Source organism: Bos grunniens, chromosome 8 (assembly GCF_055505025.1).
Source record: "Bos grunniens cultivar Pamir isolate PY7600 chromosome 8, Bosgru_T2T1.0, whole genome shotgun sequence".
Taxonomy (NCBI): Eukaryota; Metazoa; Chordata; class Mammalia; order Artiodactyla; family Bovidae; genus Bos; species Bos grunniens.
This window is the reverse complement of record NC_141172.1, coordinates 75,032,064-75,049,287: the sequence shown is the minus strand read 5'-3', so window position 1 is coordinate 75,049,287 and position 17,224 is coordinate 75,032,064. Positions and strand designations below refer to the sequence as shown.

The 17,224-nt window shown below is 39.1% G+C and overlaps 1 protein-coding gene and 1 non-coding gene across 28 annotated transcripts in view; both read left to right on the top strand.

Annotated features, from left to right (window-relative positions):
• Positions 1–17,224, top strand: part of UBAP2 (ubiquitin associated protein 2) — a 119,726-nt gene that overhangs the window by 87,465 nt on the left and 15,037 nt on the right. For all 27 annotated transcript variants that reach the window (XR_015170104.1, XR_015170103.1, XR_015170098.1 and 24 more), the window contains 5 exons: positions 1,079–1,268; positions 4,081–4,294; positions 11,490–11,770; positions 12,376–12,545; positions 14,568–14,781. Coding sequence is in view for 18 of the 27 variants with exons in the window: in XM_086416619.1 (XP_086272745.1) it covers positions 1,079–1,268; positions 4,081–4,294; positions 11,490–11,770; positions 12,376–12,545; positions 14,568–14,781 (1,069 nt within the window). In the remaining 9 variants the exon portion in view is untranslated. The remainder of the gene's footprint in view (positions 1–1,078; positions 1,269–4,080; positions 4,295–11,489; positions 11,771–12,375; positions 12,546–14,567; positions 14,782–17,224) is intronic.
• Positions 1,390–1,470, top strand: LOC147367453 (small nucleolar RNA SNORD121A). The gene has a single exon (XR_015132248.1). It is a non-coding gene; the product is annotated as a small nucleolar RNA SNORD121A (small nucleolar RNA).

Here is a 17,224-nt window from a genome sequence, read left to right as displayed (position 1 = left end):
TGGTTTTTGTAGTTATGGAACTTTTGAGATGGGTCATATGTAATATAATTACCATGAATTTGTATCCCTGGAATTAGGTTATCATAAGCTAGAACATTCCTTGGGGTCCATAATACTAGATCCCATAACTGTTTCTCAGTTACGGGGACATGAGAGTGGGTAGTGCGTAAGGAGAGGAACTCAAGCCTAGGAACTTGGCTGTATATCATGAGTGAGGTTTGAATTATTTGACCTTCCAGAATCTGCCTCATTGGCATGGTGAGTTTCCGTTAGGAGAACTGCTTGGGAACTGCCCTTTAAAAGGATTTAATGGAGCAGATTACCACGTTAGGTCATTCTGTGGAGAAATTAGTAGCTCATTCTCATGTCAAGAAATATATTATCTGAAAGATCATTTCTTCCTCATGCTTTCAGGTTTTAAGGCCATGATTCTGAACTTGGAATCTCAGTCTTCCTAGGGACATTATAAGAAGTCTGATTAACAGAGTATTTGTTAATATGTTGTGCATTTTTTTCCCTAAATATTTGAGAGAAATTATGAGATTTATATAAACCTAAATATATCATGTGATAGAACACAAAACTTATAGGAATATTTATGGTAAATGTCAAAACTGCTTGAATGGTCTAGCACGGCTTTGGTCCTCATTTCTCAAAAATATGGGTTTACTTTGCTTTGGGAAAGTTTAAGAGAGACTGGTTTTAAGTAATGAAGAGGGCCAAATATTCTAAAGGAAACAAGCCAAGAAAACTGTTGAGGTGTACTCAGTTGCTCCAGGTTTTCGAATCAGTTGTCATTGTGCCATTTCCGTGGAAACATCTCAATGCACCTTTCTTTTCTCTTCTCTGCAAAGCCCTATTTGGGTCTCGGTGGCTTGGTGTGCTTTCTTGGTAGGGTAGGCATGTTGGGGGATGATTGATAATCTCCCTTTGCTGCTCTTAAACTCCAGTTTCCAAAGATTTTCCTCCCTGGGATTATTTTTAGCATGAACTTATTTATAGTGGTTCATTTCTCAAGTTTATTTTTTGGTAAGATTTGCCTCTGACTCATTCTTTCATTTGCTTTTTGTCTGCTTAGTGTTGATCTGGTAGCCTTGCTCCAGAAGCCTGTTCCTCCCAGTCAAGCCCCAGAAGTCAACTCCTTTGAAACTTCTCAACAGCAGAGCTTTGGCCAAGCCCTTGTCTTCACGAACTCTCAGCACAACAATCAGATGGCACCAGGGACTGGCAGCTCTGATGCTGTCAACTCCTATCCACCTCAGAGTTTGGTAATTCACTTTTCTCTCAGTATGGGATTTTAAGGAATGGTCCCATGAATAAATGTATTATTGAATGGCACTTGCCTTATCATTATTTTTTTGCATATAAAAATCTCTACACTAGATCTCAGTCCAGAAAACAATGATGTCATAATTTCCAAGCACATATCTGACAGTTCTGTGCAGAATTCAACCACTGAGTTTTCTGGATGAAGATAAAAAGTACTTCTTTATGATTAGAATTATGAATTAGTTCAGTCATAATCAACTTAGGGATCCTTCTAGTAAGAAGGATGATTTTCTTCCTTGGGTTTGTTTCAGAGTCTGTCTTTATACTTAAGATGTTAATTTTTCATTTGTTTTCCAGTTTACTTAAATGCTAATGTTTGTCAGCATTAGTTTGCTAATCTGCAAACAGTTATTTCTAGATCTGCCTAGGTTCTTAAATTTTTAGCATTTTGGTTTTGTTATTCCAAACAGTTGTATAGTAGAGGCCCTTAAAAATTGAATATGTTTTTATTGGAACAGCATCATCTGCTGCTGCGTATATGACTTTGGCTTTTGTAACAGTTCAGCTCCCGGGTCTTCACTAGTGATCCAGTGGTTAAGGCTCTGTGCTTCCACTGCAGAGGTGAGGGTTCAGGGAACTAAGATACCTCATACTTTGCAGCATAGACAAAAAAGAGAACTAACTTCTGTGAGAGAAAAGCTCAGGAATTGTTAGTGAAGCAAATGAAGATAGGTGATGGGAGTAAAAGAATGTAGCTGTAGAATGGTAAACTCAGGTCTCTGTCCAAGTGTGGGCTGTTCTGAGTTGCAAAACTAGAGGTTGAAAGGACTATAGACACAAATCCACAGCTTTCACTAGTGATGATACTTTGGTTCATTCTTTGTTGTGTTTAATCTGAAATCTACAGTTGAAAATGGAATTTCTTATGAATATGATCTATGATAATCACACCCCCCCCACCTTGATTCAGAATTCTTTGCTGTTCCCTAAAAATCGGAGGCTTGAATATGAGAACTTCCATTGTCATCTTCTCCTCTGCATAGTCATGTCATGGCAAGTATAACTAGCTTGGGAACTTGGCATTTTTAGCGTCATTGTTGATAGCGTTTGAGAGGGTGTCACTGCTTGAAGACAGACGGACCCAAGGCAGACTCTGTTTGGAGAGGACCCATTAATACCCCTGAGTTTGATTGAACCATCCAGTTCCTTTCCTCCATCTGCCAGTGGTACATTGATGTGATGTCCTTGCTTACTTGCTGGAATCATAGTCAGGCTACTTGAGAATGTAGATAGGACATTAGGGTTTTTATTTTAACAACATCCTTCAGGCATGTTGCTTTTTGTTGTGAACAACATCTTGAGAAACCAGAGTACAGATTGTTTGTTTTGCCTCTGAGAGCAGTGATTCTGAGCCCTACTATGCTTTTACTATCATTGGGAAACTTCAGTTATAATAACTAAATATGCCAGATAGTAATTAGATTAAGCCAGATTCTACACAAGACTGGTCAGGATCTTTGGCATTGGAAGTTGAGCATTTGTATGTATGTATGTGAATGCATGTGCACAAGTGTACCCGTAGGCACGTTTGTAAACTGTCCCCATTGATTGAAATGTGTAGGTGGAATTGAAGCCTTGTGGTAATAGGTATTACCTAAAGCAAGGTTTTAAGTCATTGATGCAGTGAGGTCATTGTGTTGTGAAACACACAGAAAGTGCGTTACAATTAACTTAGCTGATGCAGGATAGAGATTAGGTAAGAAAAGAAGATGCCTTTTTTTGAGCAAGTAGGCTTGAGCTGGGTTTTGATGCATTTATAAGCGACTTAAGAGTGGTGTAGTGGGTGGCATGAGCACAGAGTCAGGAGCAGTGGTAAGTAATGTTATCACAGCTGTTTTAATAGAAGCAGATTCTGTGTTGGAAGTGCAGTAATTGCCCACAGCCTGAAGTTTTTTGCTCACATTGGAGAATTTGAATATCTTTAAAAACAACTGGGACAGATAGCCCATGGCTTTGGAAATTGATACCAGAAATAATTGATTCAGCTTTCTAGATCAGGCCTCTTGATGGAATGTAGATCATTTCTATTTTTAACCTTTATGGTGGTTGTGGAGTTACGTTTTGACTTAATCTTTTCAGTAATTGAATGATATTGATAAGTAAAAATGCACTTGATCCGCCACTCTTAGGTGGCTGGTCATTTGCTCTTGAAGTGTATTTGGTGTACTTAGTCATCAAAACACCTTGAAATAAACACAGCTGTGTCCAGGGCATCTGCTCAGTACACACATATATCCTTGTAATTCAGTGTCTGATTCTGGAATACAACTGTTAAGTACTGTGATGTGCCTTTAACCTTGCAGGATGATCTGATGGCTGATCTCTCTGTGACTAACCCTAGTAAAAACTTGGCAAAGTTAAAGGTGATTACCATTCCACACATTAAGAAAATACTGTATTTTGTTTTCAACCTTGTCTTTGTCATTTGATTAATGCTATTTCTCTCTACTTTAAAAAAAGTATTTTTTTTCTAAGCTTAAATGATACCACTTTTTGAATAAAAATAAATTTATTAAAATCTAGGGAAACTATTCCTCTTCCCTCGAAGCTCTTGTATCAGAAGCAGGAAGGATTGTTAGATTTATTTAGTCAGATCTTGTTACTTGGTAATATTTTTGTGTAGTGTTTATTCAGATGAGTCATACTAATTCAGAATGTTCTAGGCTATAATTTTAAAAATCCTTGTGAAAATACAATGGCATGTAGAAATTCTGTATTGCTGAGGATTTTTGTTTTTCTTTCCCTTTAAAGTCATCCGTCCTTGGTTCAGGATTTGGAGAGCTTGCCCCTTCAAAAATGGCGAACATCACCAGCTCCCAGATTTTGGACCAGTTGAAAGCTCCGAGTTTGGGCCAGTTTACCACCACCTCAAGTTCACAGCAAAGTAGTACGAGTTCTCCTACAACCACTTCTTCTTGGGACCTCAAGCCTCCAGCCTCCCAGTCCTCAGTCCTTAGTCATTTTGGTAAGTGTGCATTTTCTATGGTGGTTTGCCCCTAGTGAGGACATGCCAAACACTGGCAGAGAAGGTTGACTTTTGGACACTAATGTGGGTTTGACCAGGCATATTTCTTTCATTTTTTTTAATTAATTTTTTTGTTGAAGGATAATTGCTTTACAGAATTTTGTTGTTTTCTGTCAAACCTAAACATGAATCAGCCATAGGTATACAAATATCTCCTCCCTCTTGAACCTCCCTCCAATCTCCTACCCCATCCCACCCCTCTAGATTGATACAGAGCCCCTGTTTGAGTTCCCTGAGACATATAGCAAATTCCCATTGGCTATCTATTGTACATATGGTAATGTAAGTTTCCACGTTACTCTTTCCATGCATCTCACCCTCTCCCTATGTCCATAAGTCTATTCTCTATGTCTGTTTCTCCATTGCTGCCGTGAAAATAAATTCTTCAGTACCATTTTTCCAGATTCTGTATATATGTGTTAGAATATGATATTGTATCTTTCACTTTCTGACTCAACTTCACTCTGTATAATAGATTCTAGGTTCATCCATCTCAACAGAACTGACTCATGTGTTCCTTTTTATGGCTGAGTAATATTCCATTGTGTATATGTACCACAACTACTTTATCCATTCATCTGTTGATGGACATCTAGGTTGCTTCCATTTCCTAGCTATTGTAAATAGTGCTGCAGTGAACAGTGGGATACATGTGTCTTTTTCAGTTTTGGTTTCCTTAGGGTATATGCCTAGGAGTGGGATTGCTGGGTCATATGGTATTTTTATTCCTAGTTTTTTAAGGAATCTCTGTAAGTCTTCCATAGTGGCTGTATCCATTTATGTTCCCCCCAACAGTGCAAGAGCGTTCCCTTTTCTCCATATCCTCTTCAGCATTTATTGTTTGTAGACATTTTGATGATGGCCATTCTGAACGGTGTGAGGTGATATCTCATTGTGGTTTTGATTTGCATTTCTCTCATAATGAGCGATGTTTCATGTGTCTGTTAACCATCTGTATGTCTTCTTTGGAGAAATGTCTGTTTAAGTCTTTTTTCCCCCTTTTTGATTGGGTTGTTTGTTTCTCTGGCATTGAGTTATATGAACTGCTTGTATATTTTAGAAATTAATCCTTTGTCTGTTGTTTCATTTGCTATTATTTTCTCCCATTCTGAGGGTTGTCTTTTCACCTTGCTTATAGTTTCCTTTGCTGTGCAAAAGCTTTTAAGTTTGATCAGGTCCCACTTGTTTACTTTTGTTTTTATTTCCGTTACTCTAGAAGATGGGTCATAGAGGATCTTGCTTTGGTTTATATCAAGTGGTCTGCGTTTGTTTTCCTCTAAGAGTTTTATAGTGCTGATCTTACATTTAGGTGTTTAATCCATTTTGAGTTTATCTTTGTGTATGGTGTAGGAGATATTCTAATTTCATTCTTTTACATGTAGCTGTCCAGTTTTCCCAGCGCCATTTATTGAAGAGGCTGTCTTTGCCCCATTGTATATTCTTGCATCCTTTGTCAAAAATAAGGTACCCATATTTGCATGGGTTTATTTCTGGGCTTTCTATCTTGTTTCCTTGGTCTGTATTTCTGTTTTTGTGCCAGTACCATACTGTCTTGATGACTGTAGCTTTGTAGTATAACCTGAAGTCAGGAAGGTTGATTCCTCCAGCTCCATTCTTTGTTAAGACTGCTTTGGCTATTTGGGGGCTTTTGTGTTTCCATATGAATTGTGAAATATTTTGTTCTAGTTCTGTGAAAAATGCCATTGGTAATTAGATAGGGGTTGCATTGAATCTGTAGATTACATTTGATAGTATAGTCATACTATCAATTTTCATAATATTGACCTTTCTACCCAGGAACATGGAATATCTATCTATCTGTTTATGTCATCTTTGATTTCTTTCATTAGTGTCTTACGATTTTCTGTGTACAGTTCTTTTGTCTCCTTAGGTAAGTTTATTTCTAGATATTTATTTTTGTTGCAATGGTGAATGGGATTGACTCTTTAATTTCTCTTTCTGATTTTTCACTGTTAATATATAGAAATGCAAGTGATTTCTGTGTATTGATTTTGTGTCCTGCAACTTTGCTAAATTCACTAATTAGTAATTTTCTGATCTTTAGGGTTTTCTATGTACAGTATCCTGTCATCTGCAAACAGTGAGTGTTCTGCCTATGTTTTCCTCAAAGAGTTTTATAGTTTCTGGCCTTACATTTAGGTCTTTAATCCATTTTACTTCTTTTCTGATCTGGATTCCTTTTATTTCTTTTTCTTCTCTGATTGCTGTAGCTAGGACTTCCAGAACTGTTTAATAATAGTGGTGAAAGTGAACAACCTTGTCTTGTTCCTTGTTCTTGATCTTAGGGGGAATGCTTTCAGCTTTTCTTCATTGAGAATAATGTTTGCTGTAGGTTTATCATATATGGCCTTTACTTGTTGAAGTAGGTTCCTTCTATGTCCATTTTTTTTGAGAGTTTTAATCATAAATGGGGTGCTGGATTTTGTCAAAGGCGTTTTCTGCGCTGTAGAGGTTAGCATATAGTTTTTATCTTTCAGTTTGTTGATACAGTGTATCACATTGTTTGATGTGCATATATTGAAGAATCCTTGCATTCCTGGAATAAACCCAACTTGATCATGGTGTATGAGCTTTTTGATGTGATATGATGAAAAGAAACTATCCTCAGTTCTTTTCATTCTTTTTACTTTATTCTGCGCTTCAGAAGTTATTTCCACCATTTTATTTTCCACCTCACTGATTCATTCTTCTGCTTCAGATATTCTGCTATTGATTCCTTCTAGAGTATTTTTAATTTCAGTAATTGTGTTGTTTGTTTGTATGTTTATTCTTTAATTCTTCTAGATCTTTGTTAATTGGTTCTTGCATTTTTCTCCATTTTGTTTTCTAGGGTTTTGATCATTTTTACTATCATTATTCTGAATTCTTTTTCAGGTAGTTTGCCTATTTCCTCTTCATTTATTTGGACTTCTATGTTTCTAGTTTGTTCCTTCATTTGTGTAGTATTTCTCTGCCTTTTCATTATTATTTTTTTTAACTTATGTATTTGAGGTCTCCTTTTCCCAGGCTTCAATGTTGAATTCTTTCTTCCTTTTGGTTTCTGCCCTTCTAAGTTTGATCCAGTGGTTTATGTAAGCTTTATATAGGGTGAGATTTGTGCCGAGTTTTTGTGTGTGTTTTTCCTCTGATGGGCAAGGCTGAGTGTTGGGTTAGTATTTTTCTTTATTTGTTGTTTAGATGAGGCATCCTGCACAGGGTGCTTTCTGGTGGTTGGGTGATGCCAAGTCTTGTATTCAAGTGGTTTCCTTTGTGTGAGTTTTCACTATTTGATATAAACTCTGGAAAATTCTGAAAGAGATGGGAATACCAGACCACCTGACCTGCCTCTTGAGAAACCTGTATGCAGGTCAGGAAGCAACAGTTAAAACTGGACATGGAACAACAGACTGGTTCCAAATAGGAAAAGGAGTACATCAAGGCTGTATACTGTCACCCTGCTTATTTAACTTATATGCAGAGTACATCATGAGAAACGCTGGGCTGGAAGAAGCACAAGCTGGAATCAAGATTGCGGGGAGAAATATCAATAACCTCATATATGCAGATGACACCACCCTTATGGCAGAAAGTGAAGAGGAGCTAAAGAGCCTCTTGATGAAAATGAAAGAGGAGAGTGAAAAAGTTGGCTTAAAGCTGAACATTCAGAAAACTAAGATCATGGCATCTGGTCCCATCACTTCATGGGAAATAGATGGGGAAACAGTGGAAAGAGTGGCAGACTTTATTTCTCTGGACTCCAAAATCACTGCAGATGGTGACTGCAGCCATGAAATTAAAAGATGCTTACTCCTTGGAAGGAAAGTTATGACCAACCTAGATGGCATATTCAAAAGCAGAGACATTACTTTGCCAACAAAGGTTCGTCTAGTCAAGGCTATGGTTTTTCCAGTGGTCATGTATGGATATGAGAGTTGGACTGTGAAGAAAGCTGAGTGCCAAAGAATTGATGCTGTGGTGTTGGAGAAGACTCTTGAGAGTCCCTTGGACTGCAAGGAGATCCAACCAGTCCATTCTGAAGGAGATCAGTCCTGGGTGTTCTTTGCAAGGACCGATGCAAAGCTGAAACTCCAATACTTTGGCCACCTCATGCGAAGAGTTGACTCATTGGAAAAGACTCTGATGCTGGGAGGGATTGGGGGCAGGAGGAGAAGGGGACGACAGAGGATGAGATGGCTGGATGGCATCACCAACTCGATGCACATGAGTTTGAGTGAACTCTGGGAGTTGGTGATGGACAGGGAGGCCTGGCGTGCTGCAGTTCATGGGGTCGCAAAGAGTCGGACACGACTGAGCAACTAAACTGAACTGAGGGTTAGTTCTCTGATTGTCTAGGCTCTTGGAGTCAGTCCTCCCACTCCAAAGGCTCAGGGCTTGCTCTCTCTCCAAAGACCAGGCTAGGTCCAATCTACCAAGAGGAATTTCACCTGAAACGAAAGGGCCTTTACTTGAGTTCCAAAAGCCAGAGCACAAGAACACAACGTAGGTCTCTGACTCAGCAGAAACTGGGAAGCAGTTATTACCACCAACAAATGCCAAGATAAAGTCACTCCACCTTTGGTCTACCCTGATAAGTCAGCCAGAGACTACCCCTCTGGTCCTGACCACCACTGCTCCAAACCACAGCCACCCAGCACTCTTAGCCACTACACCCCACCAACCAATTCAGAAGCAGGAGACTTTGTGGAAATGAAAGTGAAGTCGCTCAGTCCTGACTCTTTGCAACCCCATGGACTGTAGCCTACCACGCTCCTCTGTCCATGGGATTTTCCAGGCAAGAGTACTGGAGTGGATTGCCATTTCCTTCTCCAGAGGATTTTCTCGACCCAGGGATCGAACCTGGGTCTCCCACATTGTAGGTAGACGCTTTACCATCTGAGTCACCAGGGGCGACTTTGAGGTGAATGTCAATTGTTAGTGTTTACGGGTTCTGTCTTGACCAGGCATATTTCTTTTTAGTAGAACTTCTGCAGTTTCTGAATTAAATCCTTCAGGTTGGCATTGTATAAATACCTATATTTGTTTGTTAATATTAATAGTAGTAGTAGTACATACCTTGAACAGATGTGCAAAAGCATGATAGTAGTCAAGCAGATATAAGGAAACAACACTTTGAATAAATACCTAGACAGATTTTTTTTTTTTGAGCTTTATTAGAATAAGAAGGTGAAATGTGGACAATACTTTAAATCATATTCTCTCTTGTTTTCTGATTCTAACATGTGTGTATCTGCCATGATTTTGTCTAGCCTTAATGTCTGTGGTTTGTATGATAAATATTTTCTAAGTTAGATGTTTTCCAAGCTGTACACCCATAGACTTTGTGACATTAACTCTCCATTTCCCACCAATACACATGCCATAATAGCAGAGGTTTACTTTAATCATAGGGTTGGCTGTCTGGTTTATGTTTAGGGTATACTGAGAGACACGGAAACACGTTTTTCTGCTGAATGAAATGGTTTACTGTTACAGAAGTACCTGAGACTACTCTAGGTTTGAAGTCTTTTTACCAAAGCATTCATTAAAGACACAATGTCCAAGGTTTTTATTGGGGGACTGGTCACATGGGCACTGTCTACCTAGTATAAACCCAAACTGTAGAATCCCAGAAAGAGAGAGAACATTCAACATAAACCAAATTGTATAAATAATCAAGGTAAAGAGAGTCCCTTTTATCAGTTAGAGCATTGGCGTCCTTTGGAACATACCAAAAATTTCATGTTCCTTGACAGAAGCTGATGTTTCTAATATAGGCCTCCTGTGTATGTTAACTTTTTTCTGTACATTTAACTACTGAGTGGTATGAGTTTTTAGATCTGAGCATGCTATTCCCATTCTTTGAAAGTCTGTCCTCTTTGTACTTTCCTCTAATGTCAAGACGAAAATAGATTCAACTATGATGGAAAGAGACTAAGACATGGGATGGCAAACCTTTGACTGGATTTGCTACCTATTTGTGGAAGTACAGTTTTATTGGAACACAGCCATTTATTTATGTTTTTATCTGTAACTACTTTCAGTCTGCAAAGGCAGAGTTGAATAGTTGCTAAGAGATGACCTTCAGGGCCTAAAATATTTACTGTCTGGTTCTTTGCAGAAAAAGATTCTCTTTATGATAGAGGTAGCACTGCAAATCCACAGTGGATAGATGGTTTGTTTCTTTTGGGTATCTAGCTGGAAAATGAAGTTGGATCCCTAACTCCTACTGTTCAGCAAAGTGCCAAATGGGTGAAATACCTAAACGTAGATAATGAATAACAATAACAGAAAAACATAGGAAGATTTTTATGTACTCTGTGTGAGGTAGACCTACCTGTCTGGATGTGATAGGAAGTATCATAACCAAATGAAAAAGGAGACAAACTATGAAAAAAAAAAATCAATTTATAGGCAAAGGGTGAACTTCCTTAATATAAAAAGTATCAAGTCACTCTTTGAACCAGCAACTCTGTTCTAGCAGTTGATCCTGCAGGTGTACTTAAACTTGACCAAAATGTCTTACATAAAAATATATTTATTGCAGCATTGCTTTTTGTAGCAAGAAATTGGAAAACTTCAAAGTTTATTAATATAATACTGGTTTGTGTACCATATGTGACTTTGTAATCATAAAAATGAAGTAGTTCTTCATACATTAATGGGGCACAGTCTCTGAAAACTAAATATCTTTGATATTTTTATTTAAGAAACTGAGTACAAATGTCTGCTTCTGGGAACAGGGTGGAGGGTGATTTTTATTCATCATATATATTTTTGTATATTTTGGATTTTGCAGTATCACGTATGTTATTGAAATAATAATTTTCAAAAGTTAATATAAAATATGAATACCCATTCTCCACCCCATATGCTTTAGCATAAACTGAATCTCCTCTCTGCATAAGACATTAGCTACAAACTCATTCAGGTATCCTTTTCCATTTCCCACAGACCAGTTGTTAAAATATTATAGACACACGCACACACCATGTTTGGGATTGAAGTAGAAGGTGGTTGGGAGAAAGCAGTGGTGTCAGCAGCCCTCCACTGTCAGGGGCTGCGGAATAGGGAGCTGTGAGCTCATGTGCCTAAATGATTGATTGTTGCCTCCCCCCACCCCCACCCCGCTTCTTAGACTTCAAATCTCAGCCTGAACCATCCCCTGTTCTTAGCCAGTTGAGCCAACGACAGCAGCACCAGACTCAGGCCGTCACTGTTCCTCCTCCTGGGTTGGAGTCCTTTCCTTCCCAGGTGAAGCTCCGAGAGGCAGCACCCAGAGACAGCAGTACCTCCACTGTGAACAAACTTTTGCAACTTCCCAGCATGACTGTCGAAAACATCGCTGTGTCTGCTCACCAACCACAGCCCAAACACATCAAACTCCCTAAGTCTCGGCGAATACCTCCAGCTTCTAAGGTGAGTCTTTTATCAGGAAGTCATAGTGCCAAAGGTGGATGCATTTTAACACTTAGTTCATGGGGTATATTCAAGTACATAGTCTCTTGATTTATGAGCATCGGTCACTTCTGAGTGACTAATGGGTTTGTGCTAAGAGACAGGACTGTCCATTCAAATTACAGATCTTGCTCAGGAAACCTGATGATCTTGTGCATTTAGGGAAGAGAATCTGGTGTTCTTCTGCACTTACTTAGCTCTGTTCTGTAGAGGTAGGAGTGGTTCCTTGACCAGGCAATGCTTTCATTAGAGGCCCCTCTTCCTCACTCATCCATCACCACAATCCCGTGTCACACCCTCCCCCTCCCCTTCCCCCCAACTCCCATCCCCAATCCTAAGAAGCATTTGGTGGAACTGACCATTCCGTTAACTTTTTAATTTTTCTTGGCTCTGTTCCTTTCTCTTTAAAAAAAAAAAAAAATCCTATTTCTTTTTCCTGCCTTTCACTCCTTGTTCCTCAGGACTCCCCAAAGGGCCCAGGGAACCCAGTGCTTGTTAGCTCTGCAGACCTTTGGGGCTGGGAATCTCTCACTTCCGTTGCTAACATCATGGTTTTGCTTTTACAGATCCCAGCTTCTGCAGTGGAAATGCCTGGATCAGCAGATGTCACAGGATTAAATGTCCAGTTTGGCGCCTTGGAATTTGGATCAGAACCTTCTCTCTCTGAATTTGGATCATCTGCAAGCAGTGAAAATAGTAGCCAGATTCCCATTAGCTTGTATTCAAAATCTTTAAGGTATACAGTTTCCCACTTCTCTTTCTAGTTTTGATTAACTCCTTTGCAAAGTAAAACACAGTAGAGTCTAAGAAATCACCTGGTGGAGAAAATAAACCCTATAGTGATGGGTTTGTATCACCATCACCAGTGGCTAACTCTAGAATGTGTCTTCCATCCCCCTAAAAAGAAATCCTGTGCCTGTTAGCAGTCATGCCCAGCTTTCCCCCTCACTCCATCCCTTGAAAACCATTAATTTGTCTCCTGATTTGCCTGTTGTGGGATTGCATATAACTAGGAAAATGCAATAAGTGGCCTTTTGTTTCTGACTTCTTTTATTTAGCATAGTGTTTTCAAGGTTCATCCATTTTACAGTGTGTGTGCATTTTCTTTTCCAAATAGTATTTCATTGTGCAGGTACATCACATTTTGTTTATCCAGTCATTAGATATTTGGCTTACATCCACTTTTTGGCTGTTAATGAATCATACTGATGTGAAAATTCAGTTAAGTTTTGTGTGCTTTCATTTGCTTTGGAGCTGTACCTGGGAATTGCTGGATCCTTTGATAACTCTTGTATTTAACCATTTGAGGATCTATCAGACTTTCGCCCTAGTGGCTGAAATACTTACATTCCTACCAGTAATCTATGAGGGATTCAGTGTGTATACATCTTTGCTAACACTTATTTTCTTTCAATGGAATATTTTATAAATAGAGGAATCAAGATTCAAGAGGAATCTTGAAATTCTAAAATCTCAAATTTTAGAATTTATTTTACTACATTTTTTACCTTCTAGAGCCAAAATCTGATATTTGCTTGAGTTCCCTTTCTAAGGACAGACTCAGGACATTTAGATTCCTTAAAGTTTCTTAAGAATTCTTAATAATGTCACGCTGCCTATTAGTTAAATTTGTTGTTCAGTTGCTAAGTCGTGTCCAACTCTGCAACCCATGGGCTGCAGTATGCCAGACTTCTTTGTCCTTCACTGTCTCCCAGAGTTTGCTCACATTCATGTCCATTGAATCAGTGATGCTATCTAACCATCTCATCCTCTGCTGCTTCCTTCTTTTGCCTTCAGTCTTTCCCAGCATCAGGGTCTTTTCCAGTGAGTCAGCTTTTTGCATTGGGTGGCCAAAGTATTGGAGCTTCAGCATTAGTCCATGCAATAGAATATTCAGAGTTGATTTCCTTTAGGATTGAATGAATGGTTTGATCTCCTTGCAGTCCAAGGGACTCACAATAGTCTTCAACACCACAGTTCACAAGTATCAATTCTTTGGTGCTCAGTCTTCTTTATGGTCCAACTCTCACATCCATACATGACTACTGGAAAAACCATAGCTTTGACTATATGGATCTTTGTTGGCAGTGATATCTCTGCTTTTAATATGCTGTCTAGGTTTTTCATAGCTTTTCTTCCAAGAAGCACGTATCTTTTAATTTCATGGCTGAAGTCATGGTCTGCAGTGATTTTTAGAACCCAGGAAAAGAAAATCTGCCACTGTTTCCACTTTTCCCCTTTCTGTTTGCCACAAAGTGATGGGACCGGATGCTGTGTCTCTTTGAACGTTCAAAGTTTTTTGAATGTTGAGTTTTGTGCCAGGTTTTTCACTCTCCTTTTTCACTCAAGAGGGTCTTAAGTTCCTCTTCATGTTCTGCCCTTAGGGTGATGTTATTTGCATGTCTGAGGTTGTTGATATCTCTCCCAGCAATCTTGATTCCAGCTTGAGCTTTGTCTGACCCGTTGTTTCGCGTGATGTCTTCTGTATATAAGTTAAATTAGCAGGGTGACAGTATATAGTCTTTTGCGTACTCTTCCCAGTTTTGAACTGTCAGTTAAATTAGGTTGCTCTAATTTGGGAGGAGGGATTAATTGTTCTTTTAATCTTCATTTGCATGATATAAATGATGCAGCAGTATAAATTTTATAGTTAGATACGTTTATTTAATTTAAAATATGACAAGAGATGAAATTGTTCTGCCTCATGAAAACAGTGAAGTGACACAGATTTATGTCTCATGTCTTTTATTCTCTGTAGTGATTCTTTGAATACCTCCCTACCAATGACCAGTGCAGTACAGAACTCCACCTACACAACTTCCGTCATTACCTCGTCCAGTCTGACCAGCTCCTCTTTGAGCTCCACTAGTCCAGTAACAACGTCTTCCTCCTACGACCAGAGTTCTGTGCATAACAGGATCGCATACCAAAGCTCTGTGAGTCCGTCGGAGTCAGCTCCAGGAACCGTCACGGCAAGTGGTCTTTCAGGTTTATTCTTACAGGAGATTCCAGTTGGAGCTCGAGATGTAGTTTGGGAAATTTCCTTTTAGAAAATTTCATTTTAGAAATCGGCTAACCTTTTGAGAGGAATCCATATAGTTTGTGGCCATCTCGTTTGAAACCTGTGTTTCACGCACCGGTACACAGGGATTGTGTGAATGGACCCAGACGCCTGGTATACGGATAGTGTCAGGATACACCCTGAGTTGTGCAGTGGCTTCGGTGGGGTGAGTGGGGACTCTAGTCTAATGTTTCACTGTCTTGTAAGGCAGACATTCAAGCATTACTAGTGAGAGCTACTTTAGAGTGGCGAGAACATGAACATAATAGAAACAGTTGAATTGGCATAGCAGACATTTGGATACATTTTTTTCCCTTAAGTTTCCTTCTAAGATTGTGAGGAAATATTTGCATGTATTGACTTAAGAGTTTTTTCCTCCCTTTCTTTTCCATCTTTCATGTTGGATGTTTTCCTCAAATGTCTGATGAATCCATTGTGCCCACTTAACACTAAAACTGTCTATAGGGGTAGGTTGTTGGACATGGGCTTCAGTGAGGGACAGTGTGGTTGGCCATTTCTGTAGGGGTGGGAGCTCCTTCATCAGCCCTATGGGCCTTTCCTGTTGGGTTTGTTTGGATTCTTCAGGGGCTCTTCTTCCAGTCTCTTCCCTGTAGGACCTATACCTGTCTGTCAGTGTCTTAAAAACCTAGTGTGAAGAGAAGGCTGCCGTTAAATATTCATTGATGAAGTTTAGAGCTTGAGGGAGAAGGTGGAAGGGGGCATTCACCCTGCTGTGCAGAGTTTAAAAAATTCTCTAACATTTAGCCCTGCCTTGACACCCAGTTCCAAAGTTATGTGATATATATTAGTACTGAGTTGCTTGGTATGGTTCTTGGATATAAGTTGAGCAGTTTTCTGGTTTTCTCAACTACTTGCTTAGGCTTTGGCTTTAGCAGGTCAGCTAAGTCAATTACTATCTGGCATCTGCTTTCTACTGTATAAAGTCTTGTTGCTCTCATTTTCCACCTGTATTTCTCTTTCTGGGTTGACACCTTTTTAAAAAGCCATGTATTTTCAATATATATTCTGTAAGAAGTTTATTTTTGTGATTTCCAGCATGGTAACCACTAGCCACATGTGGTAGTTTAAATTAAATATACAATTAAAAGTTCAGCTTCTCTGACACACCACGATTTAAATGTTGTCTGTCTAGACATGGTTGGTCAGTCACTATAGTACACGACCAAGTACAGACAGACAGTATTTCCACTATTGCAAAATATTCTGTTCCCTTGGAAAGTGCTGGTCTTTAGTGTGTAAGACATAAATCAGACCATTTCTTTAAATCTCTGTCATCTGCACAACATCTCAGTTCCAGCTCTAACTTGACCTCTTGTTCTTGTCCATATCACTGTTCAACTCATTTCTTGCTCAGCTAATCGAACCAGATTTCTGATCTCTTTTGACCATTTGATGGTATTTTTGTCCCCAGCATGCTTCTGCCTAGAATTTCCTTCATCCCGAATAACGTGGCTTCTTTATTGTGTCAGTTTGTCCATTGCTTGTGAAATTTTTGTTTCTGTTTTTAATAGTTTTAAATTCGAAGTTATTTAATTAATTTAATTTAAATTAATTGTAGTTAATTTACAATGTGTTACTTTCACATGTGCAGCAAAGTGATTCAGTTATATGTATATATTCTTTTTCAGATTCCTTTCCACTGTAGGTTATAAGATATGGAACATAGTTCACTGTGATATATAGTAGGACCTTACTGTTCGAATATTTGTATTTTTTTAAGGTTTATTTATTTATAATTCAAGTATATTGCTTTATAATTTTGTGTTGGTTTCTGCCATATATCAACATGAGTCAGCCTGGGGCTTCCCTGGTGGCTCAGATGGAAAGAATCTGCCTGCAATGCAGGAGACCCACATTCAGTGTCTTGGTAGGGAAGATCCTCTGGAGAAGGGAATGGCAACCCACTCTAGTATTCTTGCCTGGAGAATTCCATGGACAGAGGAGCCTGGAGGGCTACAGTCCATGGGGTTGCAAAGAGTTGGACAGGACTGAACCACTAACACTTTCACTTTTACATACACATGTATCCCCTCCCACTTGAACCTCCCTCCCACCTCCCACCCCATCCCACCCCTCTAGGTTGTCACAGAGCAGCAGTTTGAGCTTCCTGCATCATACAACAAATTCCCAATGGCTGTCTATTTTTACATGTAGTCCAGGGTTTGTATTTTTAAAATGATTTTCTAGGTGAAATGAAGTGTCCCCAAGATGTGATGGCAGCTATTTGATTCATCTTTTCCTCTCTTTTTGTCTAGTGAGTTTTTTTGGCTCTCCGGGTCTTCCTTCCTGCAAGGACTGTATCTGGTTGTGGTGTACCATTTTCTCATGGTAGC